This window comes from Pleurodeles waltl, chromosome 9 (assembly GCF_031143425.1).
Source record: "Pleurodeles waltl isolate 20211129_DDA chromosome 9, aPleWal1.hap1.20221129, whole genome shotgun sequence".
NCBI classification, from domain to species: Eukaryota; Metazoa; Chordata; class Amphibia; order Caudata; family Salamandridae; genus Pleurodeles; species Pleurodeles waltl.
In genome coordinates, this window is record NC_090448.1 from 1,092,057,338 (window position 1) to 1,092,070,622 (window position 13,285).

The 13,285-nt window shown below is 44.6% G+C and overlaps 1 protein-coding gene across 2 annotated transcripts in view; it reads left to right on the forward strand.

The window, feature by feature from the left end:
- GANC (glucosidase alpha, neutral C) overlaps window positions 1-13,285 on the forward strand; it is a 388,017-nt gene that overhangs the window by 267,140 nt on the left and 107,592 nt on the right. For both annotated transcript variants that reach the window (XM_069208780.1, XM_069208781.1), the window contains one exon: window positions 5,987-6,100. In XM_069208780.1, coding sequence (XP_069064881.1) covers window positions 5,987-6,100 — 114 coding nt within the window. The remainder of the gene's footprint in view (window positions 1-5,986; window positions 6,101-13,285) is intronic.

The window sequence follows — 13,285 nt, forward strand, 5'->3', positions numbered from 1 at the left end:
ACAGTGTCCAAAAAGTGGAGGGAGGCAGGCAAAAAGTTAGGTGTGACCACCCTAAGGCTGTCAGGTCTAACACTGGTGTATGAGGAGCTGTGACTTATCCTTATAGTACTCCTAACCTACTTGTGGATTTCAGGAGTGATCTAGGAAAATGTTTGTGAATCGGACTATTTCTCTTTTACATAAAAAAACACGATTCACACCAATGGATTTTTAATATATGACTACTTTACCTTTTCGCAACAGCAAATATTTATGTTTGTGGGCGTTCTCAAACTGCAGTCTAACCTCTTTCATCCTGAAAATGTTTGGAATTTTGCTCAAAGGGCTGGAGTAACTCCCTCTTCAGGGAGAGGATTGGAAACTTTCACCCCAACATTTGGTTAGGGTTTAATGAAAAGGCAGGAGTGTAGATTAGTCAACAATATTAGGATGGTGTGTATCTAAGATTTCCCAACAAGCGATCCAGTATACCCCTCTAAAAAGGATATATGGTGGCTCTGGGCAGGGATTGCTGTGGATAAAGTTACAGAAATTGGTTCTGGAGTTTCGAAAATGAATGAATATTTTTGGTAGCAAAAATATATATATATATTTATATATATATATAAATATATATAACCATCCGCAGGCAAAACATCTTCATACAGTCCTAAGTAACAACATGCTACACAGGCTAGTTCAATAATAAACAAATGCTAGACAAAACAATAAGTAAAGCATATGACACTGTCCTGTGTTTATAAAGTGGAAGAAAGCCTTTTTTCAACAGGTGCTTTAAAGCAGGTCTAGTTTAAAAATTGCCCAATGCAAGTCACACCCAAACAACTGTGTAGTTAATTTATGAGATCCAGAAGTATACTGAATCAAACTTAAAAAAATAATGTAAGGACAAATTACACTTACCTTTGCTGCCTTCACCCTACTATCTCCACCATCTCCTTTACAGAAGATAGGAACTGAACTATGCATTCTGCTATCTGCTGGAATCCACTATTGTTGTATTTGCAGACAGGATGGTTGACTGTCCTTTGCCTGAATTGTTTATAGGCATACCACATTTAGATTCCAGTTTGATGGTTGATGGTAGGCCAACCAATCACCAAAGGGACACAGTGAAATTGAGGATGATGGGTGAAGCTATTCACTCCTGTTCCATTCCTCAGCACGGCATGTAGCTAAGGGAGGACAAAGGGAAGCCTTAGCACTATCCCTGGTCTAGCAACAGTAGACCTGGCTGAGGGGTGGATCTGAGTGTGGGAGGGAAGTGGAGGAAGCGAGAGCAGGCTTAGTGCCAACCTAAGCCCAGCAGCAGACCAAGTCTGGAGAGGGGACTCAGGGAAACCAACCCCAGCAACAGTAGCAGACAAGGGTTAAGAATCGAAGAGCTTTCAGAGGCCAAATTATAAATATCCATTATAAATTCTGCTTCTTGAAAACTGTGTGATAACAGGACAAGCTGCTGAATGCGTAGTTGCATGTAATAACATAAGGTGCCCAAAACTCTGGGTAGAATATGGGAATATTTAACAGTATTCCATTTTATTAAAAAATGCTGAAGGCTTTTAAAAGCCACTTTGAAATTTTCCAGTATTTTCAAGGAGTATTAAACAAGCCTGGCACTCCCTGGATTCAGTCGATTGATGTTAAAATGGTGCATTTTTTTGTATAAATTTAAAAGACCGGGTTGAAACGTACACTCTCCTGTAACCAATTACATCCCAGCCACAGGATATATTGGGACCGTACTGTGCCTATCGTCCGCGAAGCAATTCTGACGACCCTTTCCAGATCAGTCATCAGATGGGTCTGGGCAGTTACCAGCTCCACATATCCCTCCCAGCACTATGACCCGCCCAGACTCAACCCGCCCCTGATTGTCCTTCCAACCTCCCGGATCATCTTTTTAGCTGACCCCTCTTTTCCTCTGGTTGATATTGCTTGTACACCGCGGCCATCCTGGGCATGGACCTGTGTCTATAATTCATTGCGCTGTACTCCCATGCTTTGCTCTGGGAGAAAGACCATGAGAATCTTTTTTTGTGTCTTGTGATGTTTGCTGTTTTGTTTGTCATAAACTCTTAAACTACAATAAAAATAAAAAATGTAATCCTGGTTTTGCAAGGAATGGCAAACCTAAAGTAGAGTCTCTAACGAGTACCACCGCACAGGTGAGTGGGTCGGACGTTGATGATGCTGATGCGCCACGTCCGGTTAAAGAGGCCCATCGCGTGCCCGAATTCAGTTTATAATCAGACCCCATCCATTTGGCACCGTGCAACTGCCTTGTAACTAATCAATGAATGCACATTATTAATTGACTGATGAGAAGGCCGCTGCGTTGAGAATTTGTGACATTGCTAAAGTCAGTCCAACGTGTCCCAAGCGCTAGAGCTGCGAGGACTGCTGAACCCGATACGGGATCTCGCAGGTAGTACCACAGACTGCGCAAGGAAGACGACTGCGGGTGACTCCGCCGCTGCTCGTGGTGCACGCCGGCTCGGTGTGACGGTCGACCGGTGCGTAATGTTGTTTCGGACGTGCCGCCGGGTGTGCTCATCGCATTCACATTCCTGCTGACGTCAGCACCGTCTGTCACCCAGAACTCCCCACTACTCACCGAGTTGGTGACGGGTCCCAACCAGTTGGGTCGAAATACGACTGGTAAATATGTTAGGGGGGGTGTTCCACTTCCACCGCAAACACCACCTGAAGATACGTGTTCTCCATGGGGGACAATGTTTTCCTTGCAGAGGGGACAAAATAAAAAGTGTTGTTTGCACAGAGAGCCCCGTTCCACCTATGATGGGCCCGGTAGCCCATGGGAACAGTCCCATGGCATTCCCAGCAGCATGTCTGAAGATTTGCGCCACACAGCTTTGCAACCTTACTTCAGGGATGTTTATTAATTGCAAAAAAAATAGTAAAAATGCACCGTACGTTGATGGCATGTGCAGATTTACTCCTTGTTTCGTGAAGTGAGCCTTTTCTAAATTTTAGAGCGGAAATACCCGGACTGAGCTGTTTCCTTTCTCTATGAAATCTGACCTGCTGCTTTGAACACGAGATACATTTTGCTGCCAGCCCGAGCCGAGTCTTCAAATGGGTCATACTGTGCATTAAAATGTGCTACGCACTGGCTAAGAAGCAACCACCTGATCCTTTGCGCTCTCATTCTACCAGAGCTAAAGCTGCGACCACTGCCTTAGCATGCATAGTTCCGGGCCAGGACATTTGTCAGGCGACAACGTGGCCATGTCTCACACATTTGCCAAACACTACTGCCTGGACAGTCAGGCCCATAGGGACGGTCACTTTGCCCATTTCCTGCAGGACCTTCTGGTGTGATCTTAGTTCGCAGAACCACCTCAGGGGATGGTACTGCTTGTGTATCTATTTTAAGCTAAGGAATCTGCAACCAGATGTCTCAATCAGATGGACAATTACTTTCCTTCGGTATCGCCTTATCTGGTAGAGACAATATCTAGTTGCAGATTTCTTACTGGCCCTCCCATCCTCCCCGTTCTGTGAACTGATTTCAAGGGATTCCCATTTCAGGGCCTTAGTTTTGATGCACCAGTGGTCAGTGTTCTTCTTGGCTGAGCGTTTCTGGCACGGAAAGTCGTGAAAAGAAACTGATGTCAACACGCCGTGGTGGTGCCTCTATAGGACCCGCAGTGTCATTTCCGGAGTGCACGACGGACATGTAGCCGATCGATGCCACCTAACAATGTGCAGGGGCACTGCTTGAGAAAAATCTCCTGATCCAAAACTGACGCCTGGGGAAATTGTAAGGTAAGGAATCTGCAACTAGATATTGCAGATAATGTGTTACCAAAGGTAAGTAACTTGTACTTTAGGATCCCTTGCATGGGGTGTCTCCGCCCAGGGCTGTTAGGTATATTTTTGTGTTGTATTATTAAATAATTCTTAAAATATTAGAATAGACTTTTGTCACACCTTTATCATAACAATCATTTTCCATATCTCCCACCTTTGCTGGGCTGAGTTAATTGAAAATAGCACAGCCTGGTTAATTTTCAGAAATACCAACATATTTGCACCTAATCACCATTGAAGTTCATGATATTTAAATTTACCTCATAAATATTGAGAATGATTATCTCAAACATAACTGAATTTTATTATTTTGTGAAACGACAAACCCAGACCGTTAAGCTGTTCATTCTTCTAAATTGACTTGTTTAGCTTTCAGTGTTTGTTCAGTTTTGATTTGTTTCAACTGTAATATTCTCCACAGGCTTTACTGATAGAAAGTTATGTCAGTCCTCCCTTACTCTGAAGATGCATTGTTTAGCACTACTCACACAAACCAAAGTGCAAATGTGGGAACTAGCCCTGTCTGCTGAGTCACCCCAAACATTTTACCCTCACTCCCTTCCTTTGCCAAACCTGTTTTGTTGGCTTTTAGGAGTCTGTGCACTTTACCACTGCTAACCAGAGATAAAGTGCTACATGGTAAAATTGGCCTACACATAATTGGCACATTTAATGTACTTGTAAGTCCCTAGTAAATGGTACTACGTATACCCAGAGCCTGTAAATTAAATGCTACTAGTGGGCTACAGCACTCACTGTGATCCCTACCAACGTAGCCTTTTAAAACATGTCTTATGCCTGCCACTGCAGCCTGTATGTGCAGTTTTAAACTGCCATTTTGACCTGGCAAAATAAACTATTTCTCAGGCCTACAACTTCCTTTCTGATACTTCTAAGCTGGAACCTAAAGGTGAATTGGGCAGGGTGCATTGTATTTAAAAAAAAAGGACATGTATGTTTAAGTTTTATATGTCCTGGCAGTGAAAAACTTCTAAAGTCATTTTTCACTGTTACAGTCCTATCTCTCCCATTGAGTAATACTGGGTTACCTTATTACATTTAATAAATGATAACTTTGTATTGGGAGGAGATAGAGGTGTGCCGTTTACATTCTAATGAATTGTAATTTAAAACTCTCTTTAATGGTGAAGTTGGATTTCAAGTTACAATTCTGAAAATGTCACTTTCAGAAAGTTCTAAGTATACAAAAATGATGGATGGAATTCTTGGGCTAATCTCAGCCACTGGCAATTACTCGGTGCCGCTTCCCAATCTATTGTCTTCTGCACACCATGCCACCTCGGTTTGGATCCCGCTGTATGTAAGTCAGTCTTGACTCTGTTCCAGTGGGAACAGTACAGCCTGAACTGCCAAGCCAGGTCCTCCTTGAGCCAGAACACATCAACATAGGACCCATGTTACCCTAGTTATTGGCTCATCAGCCGAGTACAGCTTGGGTCCAGAGACAAAGTGTGCACAGGACTCACGACTGTGCATACCCATCCCACTTATGGTGACACAGCAAAGTATACAAAAAGTGACGGACGGAATGCTTAAAATCAGCTCAGCGACTGGTAATTACTCAGGATAGCATCCCACTCCATTGTTATTTTGCACACCATGCCACCTCAGTTTGGACCGAGTTATATGCAATTCAGTCTTGACTCTGCTCCAATGGGAACAGTCCAGCCCAAACTGCCAAGCCAGACACTTCCTAGGATCTCAACACTGCCCTTTCCTTTATCCGCTCTTCCCTAATAGGCCATGCAGAATGTTTGCAGGTTTTGCCAGACTAGGGATGTTAAAGAGACATGGTGCTAAGTGTCAGTCATCAGCTAGATATTGAGGAACAAGTCTTTCTATAATGTTTATTCTTGAGAAGATGTTTGTTAAATCTAAGAAAGCTTCTAAAATCTTTTGATAGCCTATGTTTTATGGAAGCCCTAATATAGGCTAACGTCCAAATGTAAGTTCTAAAAATAGGTCTATCTCTCAAGCTTTCGGCAGTGCTTGACGTCAGATACCTAAAAGCCTGATTAACCACACTAGTAGACAAGGTACTTGGAGGATGAGAGCAAATTTCTATCCAAGCCTCACCTGTAGTACTTTACTCAGATACATATCTTAAATGTTTTTATTAAAATTACAGATTCCTGTTTTCCAACGAGGTGGTACCATAATCGCCCTAAAGACTGCAGTGGGAAAGTCCAGTGAATGGATGAAGAACATTTCATATGAACTTCTTGTTGCCCTGGACTGTAAGGTGCAGTATTGCAATATGTCATTCTTAGTAAAGAACTGTTGTTCTCTTTTGATGATCTCAGAAGTTATGTTTTCTGTGATACCTGCATGTCATCCACTAGGAGTCGTTCAAGAACTCAATGAAATGACTTGAAATGGTCAGATTTTTAGCCACAAAATGGCTACGAATTCTGACCATCTGGACCCACCAATGCAGAGTGCTTTGGGTGAGGCTAGAATAGAATTATGGTGGCCATAAAAGAGCACTGTCTGTGTCTGAGAACCCAAAGAAACGGAGATTACAGTAAAAATAATTTAGATTAAAATTCGAACATAAAATGACATTTAATGTAGTAAAATTAAATTAATATATGTTGAAATAAGGTTAAGGAATTTTGGGTAAGGATTTAGGTTTAAAAGATGTTTTAGGGGTCGATTTAGAGTTTGCTGACTAACCAGCTCATCTGCCAGGGTGGTGGAGGTGATTACCTCTGCCACCCACATTGACTACCACCTGCCATTTTTAGAGATCACCACTCACCCAAGCGGTGACCTTCATGTCTTCAGAGCAACTGCTGTCATAGTGGTTCCTTTGAAGGCACTGCAAGTTTGTGTGCGGATGCCACCTTTCATGCATCTGCACACAAAACGTTTTCGTTCTTTAAAAACAAACTGCCAAAGCTGGAGTTTGTTTTGAAACACAAAAAAAGCTAATTTACCTCACACCCAGGTTTTTCCTGGTTGTGACGGAGAAACATTCCTAATCAAGCTATTCACACTATGTATGGTGGCCATTGGATGTCATTACTCAGGCAGTCCCTACTCCGTTGACCCACCTGAGTAAACGTTCCAATGGCAGAGCCTGCAGGGGCACAGCTGTCAGAAAAATTATGATCCACCCAACACTAAGTAAATCAGTGGACCAAGGGTATGTTGGACAGGGTGCTCTGTCATATTTATGAGAGAGTACCGTCTGTCGAACACTAAATTGGAGCCTTAATGTTTAATGTCGTAGAATAAATCATAGGGATTTAGCCTGTGGAAAGCAAAGAGAGATGGTTATCTGCAGGGTCACTTCAGAGACTTAACACTAAATTGGCAAAGAGAATTTCCCCAGTGGGAAAAAACAACCATTGTTTGAGCAATTTAATGTAGATTTTCCTAGTAAATTTATGAAGGAAAGTCTTCATTTTATTAAAGACACGGAGGCTCCTATTATGCATTTCTTTTCTTATTTTATTAAACAGCAGCTGCAGTCAAGAACTACAACTCCCATCTCCCATGAGGCAACGAAAAGGTGGCCAATGGGAAGCAAACTGTAGTCAAAGTAACCCACCAATCACCAACAGAATAGCCCTATAATACATATCTTGACTGAGAACAGCCCTCTTTTCTTAACCCCTTCGCTGCCAGGCCTTTTCCCCCTCCTGTGCCAGGCCTTTTTTTGCCTATTTGGGGCAGTTCGAGCTTAGGCCCTCATAACTTTTTGTCCACATAAGCTAACCAAGCCAAATTTGCGTCCTTTTTTTTCCAACATCCTAGGGATTCTAGAGGTACCCTGACTTTGTGGGTTCCCCTGAAGGAGGCCAAGAAATTGGCCAAAATACAGTAAAAATTTCGTTTTTTTTAAAAAAAATGGAAAAAGTGGCTGCAGAAGAAGGCTTGTGGTTTTTCCCCTGAAAATGGCATCAACAAAGGGTTTGCGGTGCTAAACTCAGCAGCTTCCCAGCTTTCAGGAACAGGTAGACTTGAATCAGAAAACCCAATTTTTCAACACAATTTTGGCATTTTACTGGGACATACCCCATTTTTGCAATTTTTTGTGCTTTCAGCCTCCTTCCAGTCAGTGACAGAAATGGGCATGAAACCAATGCTGGATCCCAGAAACCTAAACATTTCTGAAAAGTAGACAAAATTCTGAATTCAGCAAGGGGTCATTTGTGTAGATCCTACAAGGGTTTCCTACAGAAAATAACAACTGAAAAAGAAAAATATTGAAATTGAGGTGAAAGAAACATAAATGTTTCTCTACGTTTTACTCTGTAACTTTTCCCTGCAATGTCAGATTATCGAAAGCAATATACCGTTACGTCTGCTGGACTCCTCTGGTTGCAGGGATATATAGGGCTTGTAGGTTCATCAAGAACCCAAGGAACCCAGAGCCAATAAATGAGCTGCACCCTGTAGTGCGTTTTCATTCTATACCGGGTACACAGCAATTCATTTGCTGAAATATAAAGAGTAAAAAATTGCTATCAAGAAAACCTTTGTATTTCCAAAAAGGGCACAAGATAAGGTGTTGAGGAGCAGTGGTTATTTGCACATCTCTGAATTCCGGGGTGACCATACTAGCATGTGAATTACAGGGCATTTCTCAAATAGATGTCTTTTTTACACTCCTATATTTGGAAGGAAAAAATGTAGAGAAAGACAAGGGGCAATAACACTTGTTTTGCTACTCTATGTTCCCCCAAGTCTCCCGATAAAAACTATACCTCACTTGTGTGGGTAGGCCTAGCGCCCGCGACAGGAAACACCCCAAAGCTCAACGTGGACACATCCACATTTTTGGAAGAAAACAGAGGTGTTTTTTGCGAATTGCCTACCTGTAGATTGTGGCCTCTAGCTCAGCCGGCACCTAGGGAAACCTACCAAACCTGTGCATTTCTGAAAACTAGAGACCTAGGGGAATCCAATGAGGGGTGACTTGTGGGGCTCAGACCAGGTTCTGTTACCCAGAATCCTTTGCAAACCTCAAAATCTGGCTAAAAAAACACATGTTCCTCACATTTCTGTGGTAGAAAGTTGTGGAATCTGAGAGGAGCCACAAATTTCCTTCCACCCAGCGTTCCCCCAAGTCTCCCGATAAAAATGATACCTCACTTGTGTGGGTAGGCCTAGCGCCCGTGACAGGAAACGCCCCAAAGCGCAACGTGGACACATCCAAATTTTTGGAAGAAAACAGAGGTGTTTTTTGCGAAGTGCCTACCTGTAGATTTTAGCCTCTAGCTCAGCCGGCACCTAGGGAAACCTACCAAACCTGTGCATTTCTGAAAACTAGAGACATAGGGGAATCCAATGAGGGGTGACTTGTGGGGCTCGGACCAGGTTCTGTTACCCAGAATCCTTTGCAAACCTCAAAATGTGGCTAAAAAAACACATGTTCCTCACATTTCTGTGGCAGAAAGTTCTGGAATCTGAGAGGAGCCACAAATTTCCTTCCACCCAGCGTTCCCCCAAGTCTCCCGATAAAACTGATACCTCACTTGTGTGGGTAGGCCTAGCGCCCGCGACAGGAAACGCCCCAAAGCGCAACGTGGACACATCAAAATTTTTGGAAGAAAACAGAGGTGTTTTTTGCGAAGTGCCTACCTGTAGATTTTGGCCTCTAGCTCAGCCGGCACCTAGGGAAACCTACCAAACCCGTGCATTTCTGAAAACTAGAGACCTAGGGGAATCCAATGAGGGGTGACTTGTGGGGCTCGGACCAGGTTCTGTTACCCAGAATCCTTTGCACACCTCAAAATTTGGCTAAAAAAACACATGTTCCTCACATTTCTGTGGCAGAAAGTTCTGGAATCTGAGAGGAGCCACAAATTTCCTTCCACCCAGCGTTCCCCCAAGTCTCCCCATAAAAATGATACCTCACTTGTGTGGGTAGGCCTAGCGCCCGCGACAGGAAACGCCCCAAAGGGCAACGTGGACACATCCACATTTTTGGAAGAAAACAGAGGTGTTTTTTGCGAAGTGCCTACCTGTAGATTTTGGCCTCTAGCTCAGCCGGCACCTAGGGAAACGTACCAAACCTGTGCATTTCTGAAAACTAGAGACCTAGGGGAATCCAAGATGGGGTGACTTGCGGGGCTCGGACCAGGTTCTGTTACCCAGAATCCTTTGCAAACCTCAAAATTTGGCTAAAAAAACACATGTTCCTCACATTTCTGTGGCAGAAAGTTGTGGAATCTGAGAGGAGCCACAAATTTCCTTACACCCAGCGTCCCCCAAGTCTCCCGATAAAAATGATACCTCACTTGTGTGGGTAGGCCTAGCGCCCGCGACAGGAAACGCCCCAAAGCGCAACGTGGACACATCCACATTTTTGGAAGAAAAAAGAGGTGTTTTTTGCGAAGTGCCTACCTGTAGATTTTGGCCTCTAGCTCAGCCGGCACCTAGGGAAACCTACCAAACCTGTGCATTTCTGAAAACTAGAGACCTAGGGGAATCCAAGATGGGGTGACTTGCGGGGCTCGGACCAGGTTCTGTTACCCAGAATCCTTTGCAAACCTCAAAATTTGGCTAAAAAAACACATGTTCCTCACATTTCTGTGGCAGAAAGTTGTGGAACCTGAGAGGAGCCACAAATTTCCTTCCACCCAGCGTTCCCCCAAGTCTCCCGATAAAAATTATACCTCACTTGTGTGGGTAGGCCTAGTGCCCGCGACAGGAAACGCCCCAAAGCGCAACGTGGACACATCCACATTTTTGGAAGAAAACAGAGGTGTTTTTTGCGAAGTGCCTACCTGTAGATTTTGGCCTCTAGCTCAGCCGGCACCTAGGGAAACCTACCACACCTGTGCATTTCTGAAAACTAGAGACCTAGGGGAATCCAAGATGGGGTGACTTGCGGGGCTCGGACCAGGTTCTGTTACCCAGAATCCTTTGCAAACCTCAAAATTTGGCTAAAAAAACACATGTTCCTCACATTTCTGCGGCAGAAAGTTGTGGAATCTGAGAGGAGCCACAAATTTTCTTCCACCCAGCGTTCCCCCAAGTCTCCCGATAAAAATGATACCTCACTTGTGTGGGTAGGCCTAGCGCCCGCGACAGGAAACGCCCCAAAGCGCAACGTGGACACATCCAAATTTTTGGAAGAAAACAGAGGTGTTTTTTGCGAAGTGCCTACCTGTAGATTTTGGCCTCTAGCTCAGCTGGCACCTAGGGAAACCTACCAAACCTGTGCATTTCTGAAAACTAGAGACATAGGGGAATCCAATGAGGGGTGACTTGTGGGGCTCGGACCAGGTTCTGTTACCCAGAATCCTTTGCAAACCTCAAAATGTGGCTAAAAAAACACATGTTCCTCACATTTCTGTGGCAGAAAGTTGTGGAATCTGAGAGGAGCCACAAATTTCCTTCCACCCAGCGTTCCCCCAAGTCTCCCGATAAAAATGATACCTCACTTGTGTGAGTAGGCCTAGCGCCCGCGACAGGAAACGCCCCAAAGCACAACGTGGACACATCCAAATTTTTGGAAGAAAACAGAGGTGTTTTTTGCGAAGTACCTACCTGTATATTTTGGCCTCTAGCTCAGCCGGCACCTAGGGAAACCTACCAAACCTGTGCATTTCTGAAAACTAGAGACCTAGGGGAATCCAAGATGGGGTGACTTGCGGGGCTCGGACCAGGTTCTGTTACCCAGAATCCTTTGCAAACCTCAAAATTTGGCTAAAAAAACACATGTTCCTCACATTTCTGTGGCAGAAAGTTCTGGAATCTGAGAGGAGCCACAAATTTCTTCCACCCAGCGTTCCCCCAAGTCTCCCGATAAAAATGATACCTCACTTGTGTGGGTAGGCCTAGCGCCCGCGACAGGAAACGCCCCAAAGCGCAACGGGGACACATCCAAATTTTTGGAAGAAAACAGAGGTGTTTTTTGCGAAGTGCCTACCTGTAGATTTTGGCCTCTAGCTCAGCCGGCTCCTAGGGAAACCTACCAAACCTGTGCATTTCTGAAAACTAGAGACCTAGGGGAATCCAAGATGGGGTGACTTGCGGGGCTCGGACCAGGTTCTGTTACCCAGAATCCTTTGCAAACCTCAAAATGTGGCTAAAAAAACACATGTTCCTCACATTTCTGTGGCAGAAAGTTGTGGAATCTGAGAGGAGCCACAAATTTCCTTCCACCCAGCGTTCCCCCAAGTCTCCCGATAAAAATGATACCTCACTTGTGTGGGTAGGCCTAGCGCCCGCGACAGGAAACGCCCCAAAGCGCAACGTGGACACATCCAAATTTTTGGAAGAAAACAGAGGTGTTTTTTGCGAAGTGCCTACCTGTAGATTTTGGCCTCTAGCTCAGCCGGCACCTAGGGAAACCTACCAAACCTGTGCATTTCTGAAAACTAGAGACCTAGGGGAATCCAAGATGGAGTGACTTGCGGGGCTCGGACCAGGTTCTGTTACCCAGAATCCTTTGCAAACCTCAAAATTTGGCTAAAAAAACACATGTTCCTCACATTTCTGTGGCAGAAAGTTCTGGAATCTGAGAGGAGCCACAAATTTCCTTCCACCCAGCGTTCCCCCAAGTCTCCCGATAAAACTGATACCTCACTTGTGTGGGTAGGCCTAGCACCCGCGACAGGAAACGCCCCAAAGCGCAACGTGGACACATCAAAATTTTTGGAAGAAAACAGAGATGTTTTTTGCGAAGTGCCTACCTGTAGATTTTGGCCTCTAGCTCAGCCGGCACCTAGGGAAACCTACCAAACCTGTGCATTTCTGAAAACTAGAGACCTAGGGGAATCCAAGATGGAGTGACTTGCGGGGCTCGGACCAGGTTCTGTTACCCAGAATCCTTTGCAAACCTCAAAATTTGGCTAAAAAAACACATGTTCCTCACATTTCTGTGGCAGAAAGTTGTGGAATCTGAGAGGAGCCACAAATTTCCTTACACCCAGCGTTCCCCCAAGTCTCCCGATAAAAATGATACCTCACTTGTGTGGGTAGGCCTAGCGCCCGTGACAGGAAACGCCCCAAAGCGCAACGTAGACACATCCAAATTTTTGGAAGAAAACAGAGGTGTTTTTTGCGAAGTGCCTACCTGTAAATTGTGGCCTCTAGCTCAGCCGGCACTTAGGGAAACCTACCAAACCTGTGCATTTCTGAAAACTAGAGACCTAGGGGAATCCAAGATGGGGTGACTTGCGGGGCTCGGACCAGGTTCTGTTACCCAGAATCCTTTGCAAACCTCAAAATTTGGCTAAAAAAACACATGTTCCTCACATTTCTGTGGCAGAAAGTTGTGGAATCTGAGAGGAGCCACAAATTTCCTTCCACCCAGCGTTCCCCCAAGTCTCCCGATAAAAATGATACCTCACTTGTGTGGGTAGGCCTAGCGCCCGCGACAGGAAACGCCCCAAAGCGCAACGTGGACACATCCAAATTTTTGGAAGAAAACAGAGGTGTTTTTTGCGAAGTGCCTACCTGTAGA